This window comes from Triturus cristatus, chromosome 7 (assembly GCF_964204655.1).
Source record: "Triturus cristatus chromosome 7, aTriCri1.1, whole genome shotgun sequence".
NCBI classification, from domain to species: Eukaryota; Metazoa; Chordata; class Amphibia; order Caudata; family Salamandridae; genus Triturus; species Triturus cristatus.
This window is the reverse complement of record NC_140590.1, coordinates 570,023,383-570,051,350: the sequence shown is the minus strand read 5'-3', so window position 1 is coordinate 570,051,350 and position 27,968 is coordinate 570,023,383. Positions and strand designations below refer to the sequence as shown.

Below are 27,968 nucleotides of genomic sequence, written 5' to 3'. Positions count from 1 at the left end.
GTCTGTTTTACACTTTTCTGGCAGCAGCACTTTAGTCATTTGTGCAGATATTTTAAGGACCTTATAACACATTCGATTCTTAAAAGGGAGTCATTTCTAAAAGTAATTTATTTACACCGGCATAACAGACTTGCTTTGACTCGGGATACCAAGTGTCATGCAAGCCATGCAAATGTGTCATTTCGTTCAGCCTCCAAATACGCCTTACTTCATCCTTCGCAGACACGCATCGGACCGAAACGTTTACGTTTACTCACCGATTCCCTGAGTTTATGCTTGTCACTTGATCGCTGTACACTCGCTTCCCTGCGATTCAATTATTCCCGCGAGCGGCGCGCACTGTTGACGTCATTGCGAAACCGCCAGCCAGCCTGGGAGCTATGGCGGCTTCCCTGAGTATAGTGTGTCGTGGGTTGCGGAGTGGTGGCTACAACGGTGAGTAGTGAGATTGTATGCAAAGGGATAAGGGTGTGCGTAAGTGTTAGCAATGTACTCGTCGATAGTGGTCTCCTGTGATCTTTACGCGTGGAAAGGCAGTGCTGTCTGTAGAGGGCAAACAGGAGGGTAGGGGGTTAAGCCACTGTGACATTCAACTGAGAATGGGATTTTCGAACTGGGATTATGTAAAAGAGGCAACAGGATACGAGGTGATACTGAAATTTGCAGTGTAATGCATTTGTCAGGTCCTATCGCACAAAACTCTGGTTCCAAGTTCAGCATTCTTTAAGATCTTATCCCAAGCTCTTTGTAGCCTCTCTAGGGTTTAAGTACAGGCTTATGTGAATTTAGAGTTTTTCTGTTTGTATCTTTTCCTTCAGTGAATTTGCAACTTCTATATATGCAACTCTAACCACTAGTATCTGTATTAGACGTATATACTTACTATCATTCTTATGTGAATTTAAAGTTTTTCAGTTTGTATCTTTTATGCAACTCATGTACTCCGAAGTCCTTATGTAATGTAACTGCTTATTTTGTAAAGCGCTCTGACACATTTGGGTAAAGTTTGCGCTATGTAAAATCACATTAAATAAAATAAGTAATAACTTGCAAAATAACTTCACTGTGTGAGGAGGGGCGTGGACTGGTGCGTACAGCTATCTTAAGAGGCATTCTGCCCCTCCCCCACCACACCTTTTAATGGACATCGGCTGCATACAACCTGCGACAACAAGCTGAAAATCCACTGTAAACATTAGTTTTCAACTCGTTTTCCTTGCCGCCGTGTGATTTCTGCTCCTCACCAGGTGACCGTGTGAAGGGAGCCGAACTCATGTGACATACGGTGGCGCCCTGTGAGTTACAGGTATGCATCGGCCCCACTGACTCTTCTTGCTGTTTTGTCTCTAATGTTGTTACAGACCATGGCTGTAATCTTTGGTTTCAAGTGCCACAGGCTCTATTAAGGTACCTGTATCTATGCTCTCCTTTGCAGGAACAAGATTTATGATTTTAGAAAAATGTATAAACATAAAATGATTGTGTTATCCTCTGAGGCGGAAGCCGGAGGACCGTATTTCCACTGTTTTTAAAACTGCACTGTTTTCACTTGTTAAAATTTTAAAAAAACATCAGAGCTCACCTGCTTGGAAGCGCCGATTTGAACGCGCTCTCACAGCCCTCCTCAACCACCCCTGACACAGCGACCCAGCGCTAAATCAGGAAACGCCCAAAGGCGGTAGCCACGCCCACTGCGAGGCCACGCCCACCCCCAGAGACTACAAATACGCTGATTACAAGCGCATTTGTGATTGATTGTGTTATCCTCTGAGGCGGAAGCCGGAGGACCGTATTTCCACTGTTTTTAAAACTGCACTATTTTCACTTGTTAAAATTTTAAAAAAACATCAGAGCTCACCTGCTTGGAAGCGCCGATTTGAACGCGCTCTCACAGCCCTCCTCAACCACCCCTGACACAGCGACCCAGCGCTAAATCAGGAAACGCCCAAAGGCGGTAGCCACGCCCACTGCGAGGCCACTCCCACCCCCAGAGACTACAAATACGCTGATTACAAGCGCATTTGTGATTGATTGTGTTATCCTCTGAGGCGGAAGCCGGAGGACCGTATTTCCACTGTTTTTAAAACTGCACTGTTTTCACCTGTTAAAATTTTTAAAAAAACATCAGAGCTCACCTGCTTGGAAGCGCCGATTTGAACGCGCTCTCACAGCCCTCCTCAACCACCCCTGACACAGCGACCCAGCGCTAAATCAGGAAACGCCCAAAGGCGGTAGCCACGCCCACTGCGAGGCCACGCCCACCCCCAGAGACTACAAATACGCTGATTACAAGCGCATTTGTGATTGATTGTGTTATCCTCTGAGGCGGAAGCCGGAGGACCGTATTTCCACTGTTTTTAAAACTGCACTGTTTTCACTTGTTAAAATTTTTAAAAAACATCAGAGCTCACCTGCTTGGAAGCGCCGATTTGAACTCGCTCTCACAGCCCTCCTCAACCACCCCTGACACAGCGACCCAGCGCTAAATCAGGAAACGCCCAAAGGCGGTAGCCACGCCCACTGCGAGGCCACGCCCACCCCCAGAGACTACAAATACGCTGATTACAAGCGCATTTGTGATTGATTGTGTTATCCTCTGAGGCGGAAGCCGGAGGACCGTATTTCCACTGTTTTTAAAACTGCACTGTTTTCACTTGTTAAGATTTAAAAAAAACATCAGAGCTCACCTGCTTGGAAGCGCCGATTTGAACGCGCTCTCACAGCCCTCCTCAACCACCCCTGACACAGCGACCCAGCGCTAAATCAGGAAACGCCCAAAGGCGGTAGCCACGCCCACTGTGAGGCCACGCCCACCCCCAGAGACTACAAATGTGCCGGCCACACCAGCGCAGCGGACGAGCACAGTGGGAGCGCCGTTTGCGCGCCGAAGGCGCGCCTAGGGCAAGCCCGTCTGCGCCCGTCCGCGCACGGCCGGGCCTAGGGCCAAAATCCCTGCCTAAAACAGCCAACCCAAAGGTAAGCTACTCACGTAGAGAGCTACTAAGTCTTAGACCCCCAACCTCCTCCTGTGACTATGTCCATGATCTAAATGGACCTTTCACCCGCTGCTCCCTTTGTAAACCAGCCCAGCTCACACTCCCCACAAAATCTCACAAGCCCGCCTCCCTCAAACTCGCTTCACTAAATTGTCGCTCACTTCCTAAACACGCGACACAGATTAACCATCTTATAGAAGACCTGGAGATAGACATCCTTTTCCTTACGGAAACGTGGCTTGCTCCACACTCACAATCAGACATGGCACTAGCAACTCCAACTGGCTACCTAATTGAGTCCCTACCCTGCCCCCTAGGTAGAGGTGGTGGTGTCGCCATCATCCACCGGGACTATCTTCACTGTAAAACCAGTGATGCGCAGATTCCCGAATCAGAAAGTCTTCAGTTTACTATCAAGCTAAACCCAACCAACTCACTAACGGGAATACTTGTGTACCGTCCTCCCGGCCCTCCAGGTCCCTTCGCTAGTTCCCTCCTGGACTCAGTAACAACCCAGGCCCACTCTCTATCGAACTTCATGATAACAGGTGACCTGAACATTCATCTCGACGACCAGGTAGACTCGGTAGCTAACGACCTGATCTTAGATCTGGCGGCACTTGATATCCGCCTCCTTAACTCCGGAGCCACCCACATCAAGGGTCATTTATTGGACCCGGTGTTCACTAGCTCCCCCTCGATGCAAGCGAAGGAGGCTCTTCCCCTTCCTTGGACAGACCACTTCTTAGTCTCCTTCCAACTACCTGGAACCTTCAGGAAACCTCAAAAACCGCCCACCTACAGCAGGGACAGGACCTGGTCCAGACTCCCCACTGAAGAATGGGCCAAGGTACTAAAAAGGACCACCCCTGCATACGCGGAAGATCCGACTATCGCCGACAAAAAATTCAGAGAGTGGATCACCTCCTCCCTGGACTCAGTGCTCCCACTTAGAACTAGGGAGGACAAAAACGGCAAACCTGGTTCGGCCCGTGGTATACCGCGGACCTCCGAGTACTTCGCAAAAACTGCAAAAAAGCCGAACGGCTTTGGAGGAGAAACTGGCAGCACGCCAACAAAGAAGCTTACCAGAACACAGTCAGGCTCTACAAAGAGGCCATCAGACTCGCCAAAGCTTCACACTACGACAAGCGGATACAAGAATCATCCAACTCAGCCAGGGAATCCTTCCTAATTGTAAAGGAGCTGCTCAAAGTACCCAACACTCCCTCCTCCATCACCCCTAGAGTCGACCGAAGTAATGAACTAGCTACTTACTTCAACGACAAAATCACCCGTATCCTGGCCTCCCTCCCACCCCCCGGCCCCTCTAGCCACATGGATAACCGCGTATCCCTCGACCAGGCCAATAGCAATCCACGCCCCACACTGCCGACATTCCGGCCAGTAACTTGCTTTGAGGTAGAACGAACCTTGACGAAAATGAAAAGCGGATCACCTCTGGATCCAGCACCTATCAGGTTCCTTAAAACCGTAGCCTCAGTCATCGTGCCCACGGTCACGGAACTTATCAACAGCTCGCTTGCCCAGGGATCTGTCCCTGACAGCTGGAAGAGTGCTGTGGTAAAGGCACTTAAAAAAAAAACACAGCTCGACCCAGCAGACATGTCAAACTACCGACCTATATCACTTCTCCCGGGGATCAGCAAGGTAGCAGAGAAACTGGTCAACGGACAATTATCGCAGTTCTTTGAGACCAACAACGTACTTAGGCAATCCCAGACTGGATTCCGCCCGGGTCATGGCACAGACACCGCCCTTCTTGCCGTCATTGAGGAGGCAAGGCGCATACTTGATTCAGGAGGGTCAGTGGCAGTGATCCTCCTGGATCTGAGCGCAGCCTTCCACACAGTCAACCACTGTGTCCTTTTACATCGACTGGCGGATGCAGGACTTACCGGGTTGGATTGAATCCTTCCTCACAGGACGTACGTTCCAGGTGTGGGACGATAATCACCATTCGTCCACCCTTCCACTTACAAGCGGTGTCCCTCAGGGCTCTTCCCTGAGCCCGACGCTTTTTAATGCATATATGGCCCCCCTTGAGGACGTAGTGACGTAGTGACACCATTTGACATAAAAATGGTAAGCTATGCTGACGACACTCAGCTGGTCGTCTCCCTATCCCAACTGATCGACCACCCAGAAAACCTGACCAATTGTCTCATAGAAATCCACAATTGGATGAATAACTCATCATTAAAACTTACTGGGTCTAAGACGGAGGTGATGCTCCTGGGGAAACAATGGACGACCATCCCTCCAGCACTCTGGCCCGACGTGTTCGGGGAAATTCCCCCCCCGAAGCGTGAAATTAAGACACTCGGTGTGTGGCTCGAACCAGAGCTTTCTATGAAGACACAAGCAGCTAAAACTTCATGCACCTGCTTCGGGCTCATGCGCACGACCCGCAAGATTCTCCCCTTACTGCCACCTACTTCCAGGAAACTGCTTATCCAGGGACTGGTATTGTCTCGCCTGGACTACAGCAATTTGGTCTACCTGGGAGCCCCTGAGGCCACCCTGACGAAACTCCAGCGGACACAGAACGCTGCCGCATGCCTGCTCACCAACCTCCCCTCCAGAATGTCCACCAAGCCGGCCCTCAAAGCTCTGCACTGGCTCCCGGTGCGCCAAAGGGTGCAATTCAAAGCCATGTGCACGACACATAAGCTAATCAACGGATCTGGCCCGGCGATCCTTAGCAAAATGATCACCCCCTACACAGCACCCAGATCCCTACGATCCCAGAATGAGAACCTGGCCAACACTCCTAGATTCAAAAGGACTCGCACAGGAGGACGACGATTCTCCGTTCAAGCAGCTGCTGGATGGAACGCTCTTCCTCGCTCCCTCAGACTGGAACCCAACTATCTGGTATTCCGCAAAAAATTAAAGACACACTTATTCCCGAAATAGAATCCATCAATAAGTGTCCCTCCTCTCTCCCTCCCCTTCAACAGGATTACAAATCTTATAGCGCGGGGATGCCCTTGGGTCACCAGGCGCTTTAGAAATCGTTATTAAATTAAATTAAATCACATTTTATTTGCACTATAGTTTGTTATAAAACGTAATTACAATATGCTTCGCTTGACCTTTCCTTACAAGAAATTCTCCATGAGTTATTTCAACATTTATCTAGTCAGGTACTTAGTTTATGCATCAATAAAACACATTTAAAAGACGTAAACAGACATTTACTTATTTGCAATTGCATATAGACTGAAAAAGACCCATAGGCTTTATCTGAGCACCTTACACAGGAGTAGTTACTACTGTTTACAAGGTTATGAAGTATAACAATTTACACAGATAAATCAAAGCCCGGCATCACTGAAATTGCCCAGAGGATGAATACCGCTATCAAAAGCTGAATATTGACAAGAACAAAATCATGGTGTTCGAGAAGAGCCCTTCACCATGGGACTCCACCTGGTGGCCAAAAGAGCTAGGATCGACACCCACCGAGCTAGGATTGACACCCGCCACTATGTCAACGCCGTTACGGTCTCATGTTTCCATTCCCTGAAGGTGCTGAGGAATATTTTCTAATGGTTCCCAACCAGCACCCGGAAAACTGTCTTGTATGCCCTTGTCACAAGCAAACTGGAGTACGGGATCACCTGCTACGCAGGGTTCAACAAACAAAAAATCACCAGAATGCAACAGACCATGCAGAAACTTGTGTCTAGAATCACCCTCAGCTCCCATTTCCCACTCACATCACACAAGACCTGAAAGAGCTCCACTGGCTCCCCTTACACAAACCAGTACAAGTCAAACTCCTCACCCACACTTTCAAAGCACTACATAACATTGGCCCAGCACACCTCAACAGTCACATCTGTTTTCAGAAACCTTCAACACACCTCAGCTCGTCCAGACTCTTAATTGCACACCCCTCACTAATATGGAAAACCAGATCCGGCAGTCATGCTTTCTCCTACATCGCTTTTAAAGGGTGGAATGACCTGCCACTAAACATAAGAGCTTCCTCCTCACTTCTTGAATTCATCAAGAAGCTGAAGACCTGGTTTTTGGTGTAGCTACAGAAAGCCCCAAGTTTGGCTAGACTCACACATGCTGAGTAGCCAGTATACTCTTATGGGTGATAGTGCCGCTTCAAATCTGCATGAAATAACATGAGCTTCTTCTATTCCATTCTCATTTGTTTCATACAGGTAATTTGAAAGTCAATTTCTCGTCACCTCCTGAGTTTAAGTGGCTATGCAGTTACTAAATGTTAAAACATATTTTCATTTTTGAGAAAGAGGTGATTGGTTCACAGGAGCATAGGGACTTGCTTTTGTATGAAAGGTTGTAAGGAATTGGAAAGCTTTAAAATGTGAAGTAAATCCTAAACTATCTCAGGGTCGTTAGGGACACATCTTGGACTATATGGGCCATTCATGCAAAATATTTACTGCTAGCTATTGCTTTTGAATTTTTTAAAAAAATTCTTTGTATTGAACAGTTAAGGTGGATTGGTCGGTGCATACAGTAAATCATTAATTACAGTCGTGTCACAGATTCGCAAATCAAATAGATATTTCGTACATTCTCTCAGTGGGAAAGAAACAGGATAGCAGTTATCTATACATATCAAGGTGTCAGTGGTTCGTCGGGGGGGGACATATGGGGGATCACATATATTACCACGATAAATATTCCATTTATTCCAGAGCGCTATCCATTTTCGGGGACAGCCACATGCTACATATACGTATCTCCCGTATCATACACCAGTCCATATCGGTCTTCCAGGCAGTCAGTGTCGGTGGTGTCGGAATATTACCCACTGGCGGGCAATATTCCGCTTAGCTACCATCTGGCCAAACGTTGTCCAGAGTTTGCATTTGGTGTTCAAGTCCGTTGGCTTCGAGCCGCATTTCTACCCCCATACTTCACTCATACATTCATGAATTTTTTTCCAATAGTTGAGGATTAGTGGACACTCCCAGATTATATGTAGGAAGGACCCTTCGAGGCCAGAGTGTCTTTTACACAGCCCCTCTTCGCTCCTGCCCATCATTACCAGTCTAGGACCGGAGAGATATACCCGATGTAGGATCTTTAATTGGATCAGCCTCAGTTTTGCTGATTGTGGCGACCTCCTTCGGAGAGGAGAGTGCTTCCTGCCATTCCTCCTCATCCAATTCCAGGCCGTCCCGCCCCCACTTCTCCCTCAATGATGTTAGAGGATCTGGAGTGTTGCGTATTAACTTTTTGTATGTGAGGGAGATAGCTTTTTCCGGCAAGTGCCCATCAACCAGTCTGTCTTCTAGAGGGGAAGATTCCGGTAGGTGGGGCCCTGCCGGGATATTAGCCTGAAGGGAGTGCCTGACCTGCAGGTATCTAAAATATTCCGATCCGGCTAGCTCATGTGTCTGCTGTAATGAAGCAAATGAGACCATTCCGTTTTGCCCCCAGAGGTCCCCAATTCGGGGGAGTCCTATTAGGTCCCATTTGTCAAAACCTTTAGTTCGACCCAGGGATTCGGAGTCCCGGAGTGGAGTGGCAAGTGTGAGTTTTTTCGGCCCCCCTAGGTTGCGGTTTACCGTGTGCCAGATATGAACTGAAAGCTGTGTGGGTCCTGTCAGGGGATGATTGTTGGGTCTGGAATATAGTGCCCTTGTGAAGCTACCACCTGGGAGTATCCACTTGTCCATCCTGTAACCCGGGTCGTCCCCACCGCGGTAAGTGCACTGGTTTATGGCTGAGAGGTGTGCCACCCAGTAATATTTTTTAATATCAGGGAGTGCTATACCTCCATCGTACCAGCCGAGTGTCAATTTTTGGAGTGATATACGCGGTTTACCATCCCACAGTAGGTCTCTTTGAGTAGTTTTGATGTCTTTAAAAAATCCCGGCGGAACTGGGTCTGAGAAATTCTGGAGGGCGTAGAGGAAACTGGGCAGTGCCATCATTTTAAAGAGGGCTGCTCATCCCAGTAAAGAGAGTAGCAGTGTCTTCCAGGTAGCTGTGTCTCGCTTGAACTTCTGTAGGGGTGGGAGGAGATTCCGTTCGTAGTGGATCTTAGCATCTGTTGATATGAAAATACCTAAGTATTTGAATCCGTCCATTACTGTTTAAATCGGGCAGTCTTTTGGCACTGTGGAGGAGGTCACCATGCAGAACGTATAGCAGCGATTTGCTCCAGTTAATTCTATAACCAGAGTTTTTCCCGAAACTTGTGAAAATATCGAGGACCGCCCTTAATGACTTCTGATGGGAGGTTAGATATAGGAGGATGTCCTCCTATATCTAACCTCCTATATCTAAGTGGAGAAGTGTAGCTCACGGGTTAGAGGAGACATACCCTGAAGCAGAGGTCAGACCCGGGACCAGGGTTCGATTCCCGACGCGGCAGGGTCTGGAGCCCAATTGTCCACGGACTCGATAATTCTCGCTTCGGTGCCTACTCTAAGCACGAGTTCACACTATGCAGCTCTGGGCAACAAGCTTGCTTAATCTCCACAACGGCCCCCCGCGGCGGGATGCCTGGCTTTCACCTTGGGGATGCCCAGTACGCGTTATCTCACAGGGAAAAACCAGGACGGGTTCCCAATGCAAGCGCCGAGATGCCCAAGGGTAATTTGAGCGCTATATAAGACTGCACATACATACATACATACATACATACATGTCATCTGCGTATAATGAGAATCAATCTTTCCATTGTTCAGCCCATCTAAATCCCCTGATGGAAGGATCCCTCCGTATCCAGGCTGCCAGTGGTTCGAGGGATAGAGCAAAAAGTAGGGACGAGAGGGGACACCCCTGCCGCGTCCCTCTGCCGAGAGCAAATATATTTGAGATTTTATTGTTTACTACCACCTGTGCCAGTGGTTTAGTGTAAAGGAGCCATACCCATCCAATAAAATTGGACCCAAAGCCCAGCTTTTTGAGGACCGCCATCAGGTATGCCCATTCGAGTGTGTCAAACGCCATTGTTGCGTCTAGTGATACCACAATGGCGTCTTCTTGAATGGTGGCATGTCACCCCAATACTCTGTGAAGTCTTCGCAAATTAAGTGCAGTGTTTCGATGTGGCATAAAGCCTGATTGGTCGGGGTGAACTAGTTTGTCTATCACTTGCCTTAACCGGTTTACCAGTAGCTTTGCAAGTATTTTGGGCTCTGCATTCAATAAGGAAATGGGTCTGTAGGAGGTACATTCATCTTTTGGTTTCCCTGCTTTAGGTATGGCCACTAGTGTGGCAATACATTGGTCTTGTGGGAGTATACCCAGTTCTTTAATATCTTCGAACATACTCTTTAGATAGGGAGCCAGTTTGTCAGGCTTGAGTTTGTATAGCTCAATGGGCATATTGTTTGGGCCCAAGACTTTTCCTGGCCGTAGATCTCTGATCGCCGTAGCTAGCTCGTCATTGGTAAATGCACTCTCTAATGCCTCTCTTTCGGAGTCGATGAGGGCGGGCAATGGGATGTCTGCAAGCAGTGCAGAGGAGTCCTCCTCCGGTAGTGCCGAACCACTCCGGTACACTTGTGCGAAGTGGGTAGCGAACTTGCGTACTATGTCGTGGGGTTCTGTCAGCACAGTACCCAAACTACTCTTAAGCTCTGGCACTAGCCTTTTCGCCCTTTCTCTTTTGTCCAACTAGGCAATCAGTTTGCCCGCTTTGTCTCCTTGGTCGTATAAGCGCCCGTCCCCGTCTCTCGCTAAGGTTTTGGCAGCGTTGGTTGCTAGTGCTTTATACTCCACTTCCTTGAGCTGCATTCTGTGGAAAGCAGCTTGATCTTCGCCGTCATTTGCTGCCTCCTCGAGGCGAAGGAGGTCATGTTCAATAGTAACCATCTGTTAAATTTTTTCCTTGCGCAGCCCAGGTATGGCTGAGAGGGTGTGGCCCCTGATTACTGTTTTAAACGCTTCCCATAAGGTAGTAGGGGAGTTAACTGTTCCTTCGTTTTCTTGGAAATATTGATCAAGAGTTTGGGTGAGCGTAGCTTTGATTTCTGGGTTGCGGAGATACCATGGGTTGATGGGTGCTACACAGCCTACCCTCTTTTCCCCTATGTTTAGGTGGACCCACAGAGGAGAATGATCAGAGATGCCCCTTGCCAGGTGCTTGACCTCTTACGTAATCGTGTTTTGTTGTATGGGCATGAGAATATAGTCTATTCTAGAGAATGTGTGATGTGACCCTGAAAAAGAAAGTGTATTGTGGGAGGTCAGGATGGCGCATTCTCCAGAGGTCCGTGAGGCCAAAAGCCTCAATGAAGTTGGAGAGCCAGTTGTGCCCAGTGCTAATGTCCCGGGGTGGGTGGCGGTCGAGAACACCCGAAACAACTGCGTTGAAGTCCCAACCCAGTATGAGTTGCCCCTCAGGAAGGGAGAGTATAAATGTCCCAAGATCTTTATACGTTTGTGTTTGGAGACCAGGTGGAATATATACCACTAGCAGCGTAATGGTTTGCCCTTCCCAGTGTCCCGAGACCTCCGCATAGCGTCCCAGTGGGTCTGTCCATGTGTGTTTGATAATGAGCGGGAATGTACGTTTGAGTAGGATGCCTACCCCTTGGGACCCGGAAGTGAAGCCAGTGTGTGCCACCATTGTGTATTCCCCATCTGTTTAGTGCCTTACAGTTGTTACCGATTAGGTGTGTCTCTTGGAGCATTGCGATATCTGGGGAGTGGCGCTTTATGTGTTGGAGCACTATGCTTCTTTTCACCTTGTCCCCAAGCCCGTTGACGTTCCAACTGATAAGTTTTAGACTCTTATCCCACTGCATATTCACTGTTAAAAATCAAGGATCTGTCACACCTGCGAATCATGTAATGCAACCAAATCATGAAATGTCGTTTCCTGCGTGACCAATAAGCGCCCCTCCAACTTTGACGTAAGAAACTTACAGTAAGACTGAACATAGCACTCTTCCCTCGATGCCAACACCCCCTCCCACGTAGGTTTAAAACTATCCACATCCCCAACTAGCAAGGTGCCTATCACCCCATGAACAAGTCAACAATTTACGGCGGAATACGGGCTAGTGCCAACTTCGGCCGCCAATGGTCTACCCCCACACTTAAAGAAAAAAAATCAGGTTAAGGACCCCAGAATCGTGCCAGACCAGCGCCTCACGAAATATCCCCCGCCCACCTTCTCATTGGAAAGTTTATACATTACAGTTTGTTGAGGCAGGTCCATGAGTTCAACACCACAAATTTTGGATCGCTTATTCTCTTTAATCCACTAGTGTCCCCGGGCTACTGGACCTCGATCTCCAGGAACGCTGACTCTGCCTGTTGATGTCTGATCTGCCATCCGCCGAGCCCGGCGAATGGGTGCGGGTGTCTCTCCAGTTGTCGCCTGTGGTCGCCGCTGGTCTCAGCATGGCCACTCTGTCCAGCCAGTCCTGCACCTCCGGTGGAGTCATGAAAAAAAGTGATTTGCTATCTACTATGATTTTGAGCTTTGCGGGGAAGAACATCCTGTATTTGATTCCTCTTTCTCTGAGCTCTTTCTTGACCCCGTCGTAGGAGCGCCGTTCCTGTTGGACCTTAAGCGTGAAGTCAGGGAAGAATCGCACTGTCGCTTTTTCTTATTGTAAGTCCCCTTGTGTTCGAGCTGCCTGTAGGATTGTGTCACGGTCCCTATAGTAGAGAATTTTTGCAATTATAGTCCTGGGTGCCACTCCCGGTTTGGGCCTGGGAATTGGTGCCCGCTCAATTGTGGATAAGGAGGAGAGCTGCTTCGGTTTGAGGTGATTGAGGATCAAGTCCTCCAGGAAGAGGTCCATACTAGGCCCTTCTGAGCCCTCCGGGACCCAGACCACTCTTATGTTGTTTCGGCGGGCTCTCCCCTCCTGATCTTTAAGTTTTAGATCCATCTGGCGGTGCTGGTGGACTAGTTGCTATACCCTCTCCTTGAGCTTTTTCGTGGAGGTTTGAAGTTCCAGAACATTCGCTTCGTTGACCTTGACTCTGTCCGAGGTTTTACTCATATCTACTCTCAGCAGGTTCATCTCGATGGAGACTTTGTCAATTTTAGTTTCTCGTGTGGCACCCAGCACCTGGATGGCCGCCATTATGGATGTGAGGGATGGTTCGGCGTCTCCAGTTTGCCCACCCTGGGCTTCTTCTTCTGTGGGGCTGTGTTTTGGGACCGCATATTTATCAAGCTTATTCGTTTGCACTGCTGCGCTGCCCTTGGGCTTCATTGTGAGGGCGCACACGTCCGGCCCACCCAGTGGGAGTATAGTGTCTCTACTTTCATATAGTCTGAGTAGTTCAGCGACGTTGTGGTGTCTTCTCTATAAATGTCTGTCTGTACCAGTGAGCGCTGGTCGCGTCAGGTCTGGTTCCCCATGACCGCCGTTCAAAGCAGTTGCGGCGAGTGCGCCAGTGCGATGGGGAATGTGGCAATCCCGACAGGTCTTGAGGGATGCCACGGCTTCTATCCCAGCTATTAGTTGCCGCCGCCGCCCACAACTCGCCCCTCAGGCCCGTCCTCCCAGTCACACAGGCGGATCAACCAGAGGCGTCCAGTAGATCGTGACCATCTCTAGTGTGGGTGCAGGTTCCGATATAGTTTGGTCTTGGCCGGTGTGTGTGTGGTTTACGTGCTGGCTACCCCAGCTCACATTGAGGAAACAGGCCTCTTGCCTTCGTTAGCTGCCACCCCTGCACGTTTCCGTCTCAGGCCCTGGTGGCGCACACTCTTCCCGGCGTGGGTTCCACTGTCACCCTGCACTTTTAATGGGCCGACTGCCCCTCCGTATATATGAGAAGGGAGTCTCCTGCTCCCAGTCGCCGCAGCGCGTCTCCGTGCAGACGCCCCGCCCGACTCTGGAAAATGCAGGCTTGTGGGACCGTGGGCGGAAGGGCCCAGGAGGAGACCCGTTGTTTCAGTCCCGTTTGCCGATCCTAGCCATGCAGCTCCGATGGTGCGTCTGAGTGCGAGCCCCTCTTGTCCAGCTTCACGCAGTGCTGGGGCCAGCCTCCGGGGATTTCGGTGATGTGCGCTCCCCCAGCGCGGCCGCTGAGACATATGTAGGCCTCCGGTGCTGAAGGTATCTGGTTGCTAGGCGTTGCCGCGGTAGACGGGGAGTGAGAGTATGAGAGCGCAGCACCGGTAAAGTCATGTCAGGTTGGGCCTCCGCAAAGAGCGAGCCGGCCGGGGGGGGGAGGGTAGGGTTACCTCCAGGCCTTCACTGGCAGTTGCGGTAGTGCCTCGGTGTTATGGAGCAGCCCCAAAGCGTCCTTCCATGGGCCAGATTTTGGGGCGGGCTGTTCCGGAGTTGTTTCGCAAACGCTTGGAGTATATTTGGGTCACTCTTGCCGGATTAGTGACGGATTTTGGGGTGTTAAGGGCTCGGCCCCGTCGCAGCTCTTCTTTCAAGCGGCCATCCTCGGCGCCAGGCCATGCCCCCCTAATAGCTATTGTACAGTTGATTTTATTGGTGTAAACTTGTCCAAGAAAGTCTTCAAGGATAGGCAATTGTTTGAGCATAAAGGTTAATTGCTATCTCTGCTCCTGTCAAGTCCATAGTCTTTCCAAGTTTTGAATTCTGATATTCTGTTTCTAATGTGTGTTTTTTGTATTTATTTTTTTAGCATAAATCTGGATCAAGTTTGGTCCATCATTCTTTCTCTGTGCATCCTGTTGTTCTTGACTTACCATTTAACAGTTGCTCTTGCATATTGTTGATAAGATATCCCATAGGATGCTAAATTGACTGGAACACACTAAATACAGCAGGGTAGTGACAGGGTAACCATGGAATTGCAGTCATGCTTTACCAACCACCTTCCAGTTTTTTTTAAGCCGGGACTGCATTTTGTTTTCACTCATTCAATTATTGTCACAGATAGCTAAGAAACCTAGAGTTGCTTTTCTGGTAGACTCCAATGGCTCCCTGTGGAGAAGAGTCACCATCAAAATCTTCACTCACGCCTACAAATGCCTACACAACAACGGACCCAAATACCTCAACGACGGAATAAACTTCCACACACCCAAAAGAGACCTCCGATCTGCCAACCTCGCACTAGCTGAAACCCCACGCATCCACAGACCCAGAGCAGGCGGAAGATCGTTCTCACACATTGCAGCCAAAACTTGGAACGAGCTACCGACAGACATCAGACGCGCCCCCTCCCTGAACACCTTCAGGAAGACTCTCAAGACCTGACTCTTCGGCTGAACGGATCTGCGTACCCCCCCCACCACGCCTTGAGATCCTCATGGATGAGTAGCGCACTTACAATTCCCTGATTGATTATAGACCTTAGCCATATGTTCATCCAGAGTACCATATGTAGCATTAATGAACATTTATGACCTCGCTCCCAACTGGTTGCAAGTGAATTAATGTTATTTTGATCTACGTGTGTCCAGCACTTTAATATTTCCAGACCAGCACCAGGTATTGCTAGGGTGCTTCTGTGTCACAAAGTTTTATCTTACTGTTATGATAGAATTTGACAATAAATATCTCATGAAGTTACATTTGACTCATTGATTTGGGTACTTCTTTACCATAACCATGATTGAAAGTTAAAGTCATAGGTGCAATTGTGGGCTGTCCTTCCCACTGATATTCAATACAGCTTTACAAACCACACAGGTGACCCACCTTTCAAGTTGCATTGCAATATGTTAGAAGTAACAGGCAGTGAGGTTTTTGGTAATAGCCATGTCAACTACATTCAGAATCTATAAATTATCATCGACATCCCCCTTGTTGCCAGCTCACCAAATTTTCGACTTGCTCTCTGATTAGGGTAAGTCATATGGCCCTAACTTATGCTGTCATGGAAGATTGCTTGCAATCAGACACTTGTAAGAAGGCTGCAGGTACATGGGTGAGATAATATAAAGCCGGAGGAACTGTCCCATCTGCAGCTCCTACACTTTGGCTTGTTCAGTTGCCTCATGTACAGCTTTGTCGCATAAGTCCCTCTTGTTGTTCTGGTGGCAAACTGCTTATTTTAGTTCTAACATCTACACGCATGTACATAAACCTAATTCATTGGCCTCACAGTAGCATTCCACAACTGAATGAATACAGAATGCAGCAGCCATACTAATCTTGGCCCTTCCCAAACGTACCCACATCTCTCCTCACCTCAGAAACCTCCACTGGCTCCATGTCCAGAAAAGAAGCCAGTTTGTGATGCTCACACACATCTACAGAGCTCTCCACAAACAAAAAACATCCTACATCAACCATTGGCAGAATTTCTATCTTCCCTCAAGACACCTGCAGTGCACTTCACTCGCCCTTGCACATCTTCCCTGCATTCATCGCACCCTTAGTGGGGGGTCGCACATTCTCGACCCAAAATCCTGGAATGTTTTCCACCTCCGAACTGCACCCTCCGTGGCAGACTTCAGAAAGCGACTCAAGACCTGGCTCTTAGAGGCAGATGTAGCAACCTCAACACCCAGATACCCCTAGGGGTGATAGTGTTGCGCTATATAAATGATTGATTAATTGAATGTTCCAAATAACGTTTGTGAAAGACAGCTGCAGAGGCATGCAGCTGCAAAAACGTGTTCTTTTTCTGCAGAAGTTCATTGCACGCTCGCCACATGAGTTGCATTAGTCTGGTCCAAAATGAGCTAGATTATATACACTGCTCATGCTTTCATTTACAACACATACCTTTTGCTCTTCTGTTTGCTTTTTAAACGGATGCACCAACTTATAGAAGTGTTGGAGGAAAGTGGGCAAGGGTAAGCACTACTGCTATTGGCAAGATCTCATCATGCACTGTGGTAGCAGAGTGAATAGTGTTCACTCCCACTACCCACAAAATAGCAATTCCGTAATCTTCCATAATGTTTCTTTAGCTAGGCAGAGCTCCGTGAGTATTTTTCTTCTAAGCCCCTGTCCTCAAATTTCCATTGGACTAATAAAAGTTTGTAAAAACCAGTGCAGCCCTTATTATTACAACATAATCTACCATCCAAAGCACAGACTGGAATGGAATATTCATTTCTATTGTAGAAAGCAGATGAGAGTTAAGCAAAACTTTATTTTTGTGTTAGCCCGAGGTAATATACTCCATGCAGTACAGCAAAAACAATTTCTCATCTCTTCTAAAGACCAGTTCTCCAGCGAGGGGCATTTATGTGTTGGAGCAGAGCAATCGATAACAGCACTGAGGGGAAACTAGCAAGAAGAACATATTTAGTAGTGCACATTAAACTTCACTGGCATGTACTATCAGCACCTGCATCGTGGATACTCAAACATTTTTCAGTATCATTTTAAAAGTAAGTTTCTGACTTTACAAGCTAAACTGATTACCCATACAGGAATTTATTATTAGACAGTATTTCAAAGTTGGAGGCATATGTGAATTATGCATATTTAACCCCTTTTTATTTCTGTTTGCGAGCTTTAGTATAAGAGTTATTAGTTTCCTTTTGCACAGTGTTCTTTTCTGCTCACCTGGGAACGTGTGGGGTCTCCATTTTGTTGTAGCTGCATTGTGAGTCACTAACTTTGTGGGAGAAGTGGAAGAAAGTCATTGATACATTCCTAAAGTGGGCTGCTTTAATGAATAAAGCAGTTTAATGTCATGGGAAGGAGATTGTGTTTCGAACTGTTCGCTAAGTGTGCATATTGAAAAGAATTTAAAGTGGTTGTGGAAATAAATAACACCTGTAGTGACTGGTTAAAACAATTGATGCATTTATATTGAGTTAGCTGAAACATGTTTGTTCGGGGCTTTTGTAGAACAGTTGATTCAGCATGAATAAAGGGATTAAAGGAGGGTGTTTGGTCGCTTGTGCAGAGGAAAGGATGGAAAAGTGTGTCGCTCTGAAGTTATTTTTGGTTAAAATCATACTTACTTCGCAATTTGGACATTTTGCATTTAAAACCACAACGCTGCGAGGTACGGAACTATGTTTTCTTGGCATAGGCTGAACCGGGCCTCAATTAAGCCTCAACTCCATATGGATTTCAGAGTAGCTATATTTTATATCATATTTTCATTTCTTATTGACACCGCTTGCAGCAAAATGTGCACTGATGCTTTGAGATGGCACTTTGTTTCGGAGAGCCTCGGGGAGTTTTTTTTGCTGATTTATCTCTCCAAGGCCTCTTCCTAACTTATTCACTGTGAATTAATTCACTCATGTGACTTTCGTTGTTTATGTAACCAGATTTGTAGTGTCATATCTGATGACATTAGGTCAGGGTGGAGTTTAATATTAGTTGAGGGGGTTAGTGCTAGGATGGTGGCATTGTATTAATCCTTTATTTTGATTCATGGACATGACGTGATCTATTTATTCACCTTATGCTGACTGTGTGGTATCCATTATGAATTTGTCTATATAAAGCTATGATTTGAGTCTGTGTCCCCTTTTTCTAAGCCTCTAAGGATGCAGCATGATTTCTTATCGATTTGCTGCATAGTCTGGACTTTTTTTTCTCCAGATTTTGCTCTTGCTGTATCTATTTAAATGCTACCAGCCTTTGACAAATGAGCCTTATGCTAACTGCCTATTACTATTATGAATTTGACAGATTTTGAGACTAACTATATGTTTGCCTTCTGTGTTATTCTTTATTATTTTTAATAAACCTTCATGGTCTCTAATCTTGAACCTTTTGAGTCCCAAGACTTTTTCATTGATTGCTACATGAAATGCTATTTTGAACCTTAAGGGGCACATTTCCTCATCTTTTCTTGTGGACACCACCAACCTTATCCTGCTTAAGTGCTTTCTCTATCAAATCAGAATTTTCGAAGACACATGAGCTTCACCAAGGCGTGAGATGTGATGTTAAGTCTGAGAAACGTGTGTAGCATCATCTAGAGTCGATTAGATGGGAATTAACTAAACTAATGTAATAGAAACCTTGTATTCTGCATCTTTCTTGACTACTGCTTCTTTTTTATTTGTGACAGGAATGTTAACTCTGTCACCTCTCGCCCAAAGCCAGTCAAGATGGGCATCAAAGAAGTCTGGAGGCAGCTCGAAAAACAGCGGTGGCAAAAGTCCTGGAAAGCGTTATGGGACCAAGAAACAAGATGGTAAGGTGGGTTGGGGAGGTGTAATTTGAGTGGCCTGTCTACAGAACCAGAACAGAAGGTGTCTGGGTTGTTTTACATAGACCCTAACTATGTGACAAGGTTTCAGCAGTGTTGGTAGGGATGGGGAACACATAGCTTTGCAGAGCCTGACTTTTATATAACCAAGAATCTGTCTTCTGGTTAGATCAATTAGGTGGGCTGGGGATATACAGGGCCTGTCTACAGGACCATGAGTCTAAAATGTATACATGCATGGCTTGCCCATGGTCTCTTTGACTTGCAACTTTGGTATATTCACATCAGCATGATGACCACTGTATCAACATATTGCAATCTGACCCTGCTGTCTTCTGGGCATCAAACAAAGTTCTCTGACTACGGGCTTCATCCATCCTGTGAGCTGTTATCTAAGCCTTGCATGTCAATGAAGTCACAGCTTAACCGCAACAGTCTGTTTTCCTCTGCTTTCTGTCTCTGCTCACTTTTAGGTCTCGCTTATAGCAGCTTTAAAGGTCGGGTGTGGAAGACCTATTGTCTTCAATATAATAGAGTGAGATTTGGGACAGACCCTTTCTTTTGATTAGATTTCTCTTCTATCTCAGCCCTGTGCTCCTTATTCAATGACTTGCCTTACTTATACTTGTCCTGCACCTAGACCTTTTCTTGTTTACATAGTTTTTGATTGGATTCTTTGCATCCTTCCCCTGCTGAATTTAGGTGACTATTTGTTATTTTTCTTTCAACAATCCATGAGAATGCATCCTTTTGTTATTCTTCCCCACCCCTCGCTTTATTTATTATTTTATTTAATTGTTGTCTTGTGACTCAGTGAAACAAAAATCCTTTGCCTCCCCTTTCTGGTGCAGAACAGCAACACCTAGATCTGACTTCTGTCTCAGTCAGGATCACAGAGCTCCTAGAATATGACTGCATTCTAGCCATAGAGGATTTTAACCATCACCATTTTCACTTAATACATTGGTGAAAGACCCCACTGGAAAACAGATCTTTCCAGGCATTATCTTTACCATAACGAGATATATCAGGTAGATCATACCTGGCCTGCACAAATCTGTTTCCCATCACACATTTGTACACCTCTTAGCAAAGAACAGATTTGTTTATGCAGCTGTTCCGCTTTATTTGAGACTATTTGCTAACAGTCTCAACCTAAAAAAAAAAAACACAGTGCAGGCCTCTCGAGGTTAGTCAATCAGTCCATAGGTGGGTTGAGTTGCTCTGCGTGAATGGCCACAGCACTTTGTGCTGGATCTGGTGCTTTATAACTAGGGCTCCCGGTTTTATGGTATTTATTTTTTTAACATTTTCCGTCTGTATTTATCCATATTTATTTTTTTGTCATTTTTTCTGTATATATCTGTATTTATTTTTGTCGCAAACAAAAAAAGACATTGCAGCTAGTATTTTTCCACATTTATTTAAATAGACAGTGCACACGGTTGTTATAGGTTTAGCTATAATGTATATATGCGCCAAATTAAGTAAACACAATACAGTCATCTGAAAACTTTGCCACAGATTACTTGCAGTATTAGTGAGCTGCTGCTGTGTTACAATATTGAAAACACTGTCATTAGCCATGATTATTAAATGTAAACACATTTAGAATTAGGCAAGTGCACCTGTGCACTTTCAGTGAACTGAAATTAGCCCCACCCTCCGAAATTTGGCTCTAGTAGCGCCTCTGCCAACTACGGTGGCCTGCAGAGGACACGACGTGACTGTAGTTTCACCTCTGAATTCCTTTGCTACTTGCACACGAGCGTGGAAAGCACCTGCCCTCTGGGGCACAGAGCACTCACACAACATGTGTTCCCACATTGGCCCGGATCAGTTGTGCTGAAAGGCGCTTTCAGTTCATCGCCTTCACGTTTGACACCATTGGTTGTCTCTGCATTCAGAAAACAAAGGCTGAACATTCACAAGGTGAGGGGCCTGTCACTAGTGCAAGGGCCCCTTGAGCCAAGCAGAGGGGTCCCCTCATATCAGCTTCGACCTCTGCACCCATGAACCCAGGAGGGCACATGTAAGTAACTTTAATGTCATTTAAACCCTGAATTAGGATAGAACACGTAATTGTGTGCACCACTGCTCACTACCGGCATCAGTGAAAGTGTGCAATGCTGGCAGCAAACACGTGTGCCTGTCATCACAGCGCTTCCAGAGCAATGCTGCTGTAAGGCACTACGAGGCAGCTGCCCGGGGAGTTACTAGGTGGGTAGCAGCAGATTGCCCCTGGAGCCACCAGCCACGATCGTAGGGCACAGGCTTTGCCTCAAGGTGCGCAAATGAATGCCCTGGTGAAGTAGGCGTTCCTCTTCAAGGCTGCTGGGCACAGACCTGGGCACCTCATTTTTGAGTAAGGTGCTGCAAGACGTGCACCTGCCCATGGGGGCACATTGAGTACTCTTAATAAAATACACGGCAGCAACGCACTGCGTGTGTGTGCAAGATCATGTGTGAATCACTGGTTCTTGCACTGTGCACACACCTGGCTGCCCCTCTTTTGGGTGAACTGCTAAAAGAGACTGGCACGCAACGCCCATTGTGCTCAAAGGGCTTCAGCCCCCACCCCCCCTCCCGCCCCCCTTGTGTGTCAGCCCGGGCTAAGAGAGTTTCCCAGGCACACACAAACATGAGCTTATCGCAGCTGCACTCGAGTACTTCACAGGTCTTTAAAAGACCATTTAAGCGTTAACCAGGCGCCTGCTGAGATTAATGGCCCAGCAGGTGTTAATGTGGGCAGGCATACACCACAATCAGGAAGAGGGGCATGGCAGCCAACCCTGGGCTGGAGCATGGATTGCCGAACAATTCTCGGAATCCGATTTGGTTGTATTTTTCCGCTTCTATTTATAAATACAGACGGAAAAAAAATATTTTTCCGTCTGTATTTATGTGTAAAAATCCGTTTAAACGGAAAACCGGGAGCCTTATTTATAACCCATCTAAAGCAAAGCAGTAATAGTTTGTAATTCATGGCACCTCCTGAGGTCATGTCTCATAGTTTTCTAAACCAGTACTTCACGGGCATACTTCACTGGTAGATGGCAAATAGGACATGTGAAAATATGCAGAACATGTGTATTTCTAAAGTATTAGCAGCATTTATTGTACTTTTTTGAAGTTACTTCTTACCTACCCCCCACCACACTTCCCTAATTTTCTCACTATTGAGTTTCCTTTTGAGTCGGGTGTTTTTCTTTCAGGGAATTTCGTTCATGCTGGAAATATTTTAGCAACACAGCGTGTGATTCGTTGGCACCCAGGCGCTCACGTAAGTCACTTTTACACCCTGTAAGTGTATTGTCTTGATGTGAAATAATAGAATTTGATTGTGCTAACCTGAACGTGAGGAGATAATCTTGGTATGAGTATGTTTGTCGAGCTTTACCTAGCACTGGGGTTTAGTGGATTTTTCAGGTCTACTGATTTTAGTTAAAAAGAGCAGTGTCTGTACCAGTGATTTCTCTGCTGTCAAATACAATGTATGCACTGCTATTTGACCAATATCAAAGAAAGTCCATGCCAACAGAGAAAGGGTCTGCGGAGCACGTGTGGACTATGCACTTTGAAAGTATAGGAAGATTCTTGATTAATATTCAGGGTGTTTTGTCTCTCTTTTCATTTCATATTATCTGTTTATTTATTTATGGCACAACTCAATAACAAATATAGGAAGAAATTGTAGAAACCGGGTAGAAAATGCAGTAGATAAACAATAATTAGTAAAATTCACCCAGTCATATAGTGCCATTTTTCAGGTAGCCCAAAAGATACAAGGGAGATAGCTTGCTTTATTTAAAGTTTCGGACAGAAGTGTCCATAGTCGTTCCATCCCACGGATGTTTTTTCCTCTGTATAACACGAGAGATAGCTTCCATAAAATAACAATCTAAAAGAAATGTATACCAAAATTAATTGGAGGCGGGGGTACATATAACCTAAACTCATTGAGAGTGAAACGGAAGCAGAACACTTCATGCTTTAATTGAACCCTGATTGAACATCATTTAGTCAAAGAAAAGAGGTAGGAATATCTTGTAAATGTTCACAAACCCGAAATCCTTCAAACAGTTAATGCATCGGGTCACATACAGTTAATGGATATTATAGAATTTATTAGGTGGTGTTCATTGTTACAATAAAAAGCACAACTGGTACAAAGTGACTAGTTCGTTCCCCTGTAAATCTTTAAAATGTGTATCCTGCAAGATGTACATTTGTCTGACCACAATCTAAAAGAAACCTTCTCTAGAGTAGAGGTTTGCTCCTTGAAATTTAAGTGAAAGTTTGTGCACAAGGAGATACTGTTTGCCTGCAGTCACTAGATGGACCACCAAGAGCAGTTACTACTAATGTCCTCGGTTAAAACCACAAAGTTCCCGCTGTGCTGATTTTTAACATAATTTGTTTGTGGTAAGGTTTGGGAGCAAACGCTCATATAAATATCTTTGTACACATTGCAATCTTTATTTTATTGCTAAATTTATCGAAACTCGCCTTCTGCATATTTTGACTACTATGTTAACATACTACTCTAACTCCAGTCCTAGCATATTTGGGGTAATAAGAGCTCAAGTGGAACTTTTGTTGGGAGATATTTTTGCAGGGGCGGCTCCTCCACTAGGGTGGAGGAGTGTTGCCCAACTGCTTTCTCGCAGTGCGAGAAAGCAGAAACACAAAATGATAACTACCATTTTATGTTTCTGCTTCTCACATTGCGATAAAGCAGAAGGGTTTGGTTGTGGGTGGGGCTGCTCTGCGAGTAGGGTTGGGGAGGAGTCGTGTGCCCACTCCTGAGTGCGCATGACTGCTGACCAAACTAACCGTGCACACTCTGCCCTTCTCCATTGCAGGCTGCAATGCAGCCTACATGGAGAACATGGCCAGGCCATTATCCCCTGGCTGGGTAGCATCCCGACCAATCACAGCATTGCTTGCAGCGTTGTGATTGGCTTAGGGGTGGGAGCATGGCCGCCTGCTTTCTGTTCCTGCCATGCTTGTGTATTCCCTAACTCTCTCCAAGCCCCATTTGGTTTTGCAAACTTCACTCCTTGTACCCATTGAAATACATAACTCTGTTAAGATCCTCTTTGCATTTCATGGTCCTTCTTTCAGCTACTTTTTATACTCCATGGTCCCTTTGTTGTGTGTAGGTCTTACTGCAAGCCCTCCATATATTAATTGGCTCCTTCTGTTCTCCGAATCCTGTGGTCCTCCCAGTGCCCTTGGCTATATGTCCCTGGTTTCTCTTTGAGCGAACTTCTATTTGCTTTCCTCATCCCTTTGCATTCACATAAAATGCATCTTTCTTCCAGGTGGGAATGGGTCGGAACAAGACAATTTTTGCACTGGAAGAAGGAACAGTCCGATTCACCAAGGAAGTTTTTGTGCCACCTCCCGAGAGTACTGAGAGCACAGAAGTCATCTGCCGCTTGCCCAAGGGGGCCATCATCTACAAAACCTTCATCAACGTTGTGCCCACCCCACAGGTGGCGAGATTCAGGCTGGTGGACATGCTTTGAGTTGTGGTGTTTGTGTTTGCACTATAGTTCTACACTTTGTGATATGAAGGGTCACCTTGGCGAAAAGATTGTTTTTTTGCATTCCCAGATAACTGACAGCTCTTTTTTGTTTTCTCAAAATAAAAAATTACCCAAAATCTTTTTTGCAAGATGACCTTTTTCATAACTCTGTAATGTGCAACTCGCTGGGGAAAATAGCAGTGAACTGTATCAATCTCAACAGAAGAGGAGCAAGATTTGATACTATTTTGCAAGTTAACCGTATTCATAACTCTATAATGTACAACTCGCTGTGGAAAATAGCAGCGAACTGTAGCAATCTCAGCAGAAGAGGAGAAAGATGTGATACTGTTTTGCAAGATAACCTTATTCATAACTCTGTAATGTACAACTTGCTCTAGAAAATAACAATCAACTGTAGCAATCTCAGCAGAAGAGGAGAAAGATTTAATAAGAATGCTTCACTTCTGAGCAACTATAGAGTAGAACCAGTGAATATGGAGCCCTAGACGCCAGGATTCGGAGTCTCCCTTTCCATAGCAAAGTAATTTGTATGCTCTTAACCTACACTGCACATGTACCTGCTGCACTGATGCAGTGCAATTTTACCTAGCATTGTATATTTTAAGAAACAAAGACCAGTCGTACTGTTTCTGGAATTCTTTTTGGCAACAGAACTGTGCGTTGGGAGAACAGGATGTCAGAATGTAGGGACTGAGTCACTCTAACTTTACTACCTGTGGCCTAAATCAGACTAGCTCACAGTGCCTCATTTGAGCTCTAACCTTTTCAGAGAAAAAGGTGATTTCTGCAAACCTAGAACATGAACCTCTAGTCCCCCAGAGAAGCGTGGAAACAGATCATCACCTTTCTTTCTCACTAATGCATGTCCTTAGTAAACAGAAGAAAGACACAAAGAAAGCTTACAATATATTAATTGAAAATATCGTTGTCTGATTTGAAGCAGGCGTGCTGAGATTAGTAAACAGTTACAACTAAGCAACGTAATCAACATTAGTAGCGAGCACTAAACAATGAACAACCTGACCATGGCAACTAATATATCTTAGTCTACCCTCACTATGTGAGCACAGGGATATATTAGTGATCTCTGGGATTAGCAACGGACCCCAAACCTAAATGTGTGGTTAGGTGGTTCGCATCATTGGTCTAAACTCAGTTTACGCATGGCTGCCTCCTAACTCCAAGACTGCTCTGTTTGCTGGAATTCTGCCCTCTGCTCTCCAAGGGACTGAGACACAGTATATATGATAAGAACAATTGTATTAGAAAACTGAAGCTGTGCTACTGTATTGTGTCCAAAAACGTTAGGAGATGTTGCTGACCGGGCACAAGAAAACAGTACACCAGGTTGTTCGTCCGTGTACGAAATGTTCAGACTGAATCCCAAGAAGAGTCATTGAATACCAAATAATAGTGTGGCTTTGCAAAGCAAAGACAGTCTAAAGCTACTAATACTTGTAACCAATGAGAACCATAGTGGTTCCAAAAGGGGAAACACAACAGTACTAGATGAATGGAAGGGAAGCAAGACAGAGGGATGCTTCCCGTCTACAGAAAAGTGAGGGATAGTAGTATTACAGAGTATAAGACGCATCCTTCCTTTGGTGAAAAAACTAAGTAAAGAGTAAAAATGGGACTTGCAACCAAACACAAAATCCTTCTCTGCACTCTTAGAGGGAATGTCATTGCTGGTCTTCCTTCTCTGTGATCACTCAACAAATCTCTCACTCTGCTTTCCTATGCAAAGTGTAAAGCTGAAGACTGTAACTGGGTGTTATCCAAACCATTCTAGGTAGCCCAGTCCCACTCCTATTCTGTTTACATGAGAAGACATCTCAGCAGAGTTCGGGGGTTGTTGACCACTGAATACCCCTCATCTACCATCCACCAGCATCATTCCGGGGGTCATCCTGGGAAGATTCTCGGTTTGTGAATGTTCTAAGTGGCCTACACTTAAGAGAACATACTCATTTGAGCTACCTGCATTGCAGGGTCTAAACTGCCTGCCAGCAGACAAAATAAAGGCATTGATTATTGATATATAGAATCTTTGTGAAGGAGTATGTAACACTGGGGCTAAAGAGAGCTTTCTGGCTAGCCTTAAAATTAATAATTCCATCTAGCTGTCAGTTCGGGCTGGACTGTTCCCATGAGGCACAGGGTCAAGACTGATTTGCATATGGCTAGGTTCAAACTGGAACGGCATGGTGAGCAAAAAAACGATAGATTTAGGCCCAGATCTGTGTACTGGGGTGAATGTAAGACATTGTTCTGCATTCTGTCCATCAACTGCTGTTTTCACATACAGGTAGGCATGGGCCAATTCAGAGGCTGCCAAAAAAGTACTTGGTGTGCTTATACCAGGGTCACGGTAATCATCTGAGAATGGAGCTGCAATTCCTACAAGAAAATGAATAGCAGTTTGATAAGGAAGAGCATCTTTAACATCCAGCTAAAGGCTCTGATATTGTACAGATGCATCTGGCTGAGAGGCTTCTGGGGTATGAGTGGTGTCCACAAAAAGGTTGCACCAGTAAAATTACCTTCAATATTTGAGTTCCTTTAGTTCTAGCTTTCTGTTTCAGGCTTCACGGTTTGTCAGAGAGAGTAGTTTCTATTTTGGTTAGATAACATCCATATTGTACATGCTTCCAGACTGCCAATTGCCTTATAGTGTTATGCCTATTCAAGGAATTTGATAGGATCAGCATTTCCAAAAATAAGTCTAAGGCATGCTACATTTAGGAGTTAAAAACAATTCTGCTGAAGCGTGCTCTCATTTCCAGTGGTAGCTGTTGAAGCAGAGTTGCCCCGGGTCAAGTTGAGATTATATATTTTTTAGGCAGACCTGTGATGCTTGCTGTAATGAATATACGTATCTTGGGACTCCAGGGCAACTGTTGTTACTAGACTTGCTACAATACTTTCAAGAAGGTGTGGGTGACCAGGTGTATTGCCCACTCAAAATGAGAGCACAACGCTTTGCTTTAATGCCCAAAGATGAGGGAAAGATCCATGCCTGGATTGGCAGACACATTTCAGGAATTGTATATTATACCAAATTAGAGGGCAAAGCAGACCCTACCAATACGTTACAACTCAGGATGGCATTAAAGGTTGAGCTAGATCTCCGCAAAAAAAACCTGTCACATGATGGCATTTAATTTAAAACAGATCGCAAGAGTGTAATATTTATGTGTGACCATGAGTCTGAGGGGAAACAATCTGTTTGTAAAGATATCCAAAAGATTGCAGTTGTTGTAAATGTGCATATTTATGTTTCTGCTGATAAAAAAAAAATAAGTCTTTGTATGAGTTCTGTGTTTTTTGTGATTAAAAACATGTTGCTAATGCT

The 27,968-nt window shown here is 45.8% G+C and overlaps 2 protein-coding genes across 6 annotated transcripts in view; one reads left to right on the top strand and one right to left on the bottom strand.

Annotated features, from left to right (window-relative positions):
* Positions 1 to 395, bottom strand: part of EME1 (essential meiotic structure-specific endonuclease 1) — an 86,827-nt gene extending 86,432 nt beyond the window's left edge. For 2 of the 4 annotated variants that reach the window (XM_085617098.1, XM_085617101.1), the window contains exon 1: positions 258 to 395. The gene's annotated coding sequence lies outside the window, so the exon portion shown is untranslated. The remainder of the gene's footprint in view (positions 1 to 257) is intronic. The other 2 variants (XM_085617099.1, XM_085617100.1) reach the window with 2 other exon arrangements.
* On the top strand, positions 281 to 27,968 carry MRPL27 (mitochondrial ribosomal protein L27). 2 transcript variants are annotated; one of them, XM_085617103.1, is made up of 4 exons: positions 281 to 435; positions 18,915 to 19,040; positions 22,271 to 22,338; positions 24,383 to 27,968. In XM_085617103.1, the coding sequence occupies exons 1-4, from the start codon at positions 381 to 383 to the stop codon at positions 24,587 to 24,589; spliced, it is 456 nt and encodes a 151-aa protein (XP_085473229.1). In that variant the 5' UTR covers positions 281 to 380; the 3' UTR covers positions 24,590 to 27,968. The 2 variants fall into 2 exon arrangements, with proteins under 2 accessions (XP_085473229.1, XP_085473230.1); XM_085617104.1 differs by lacking the exon at positions 281 to 435 and adding an exon at positions 1,280 to 1,306.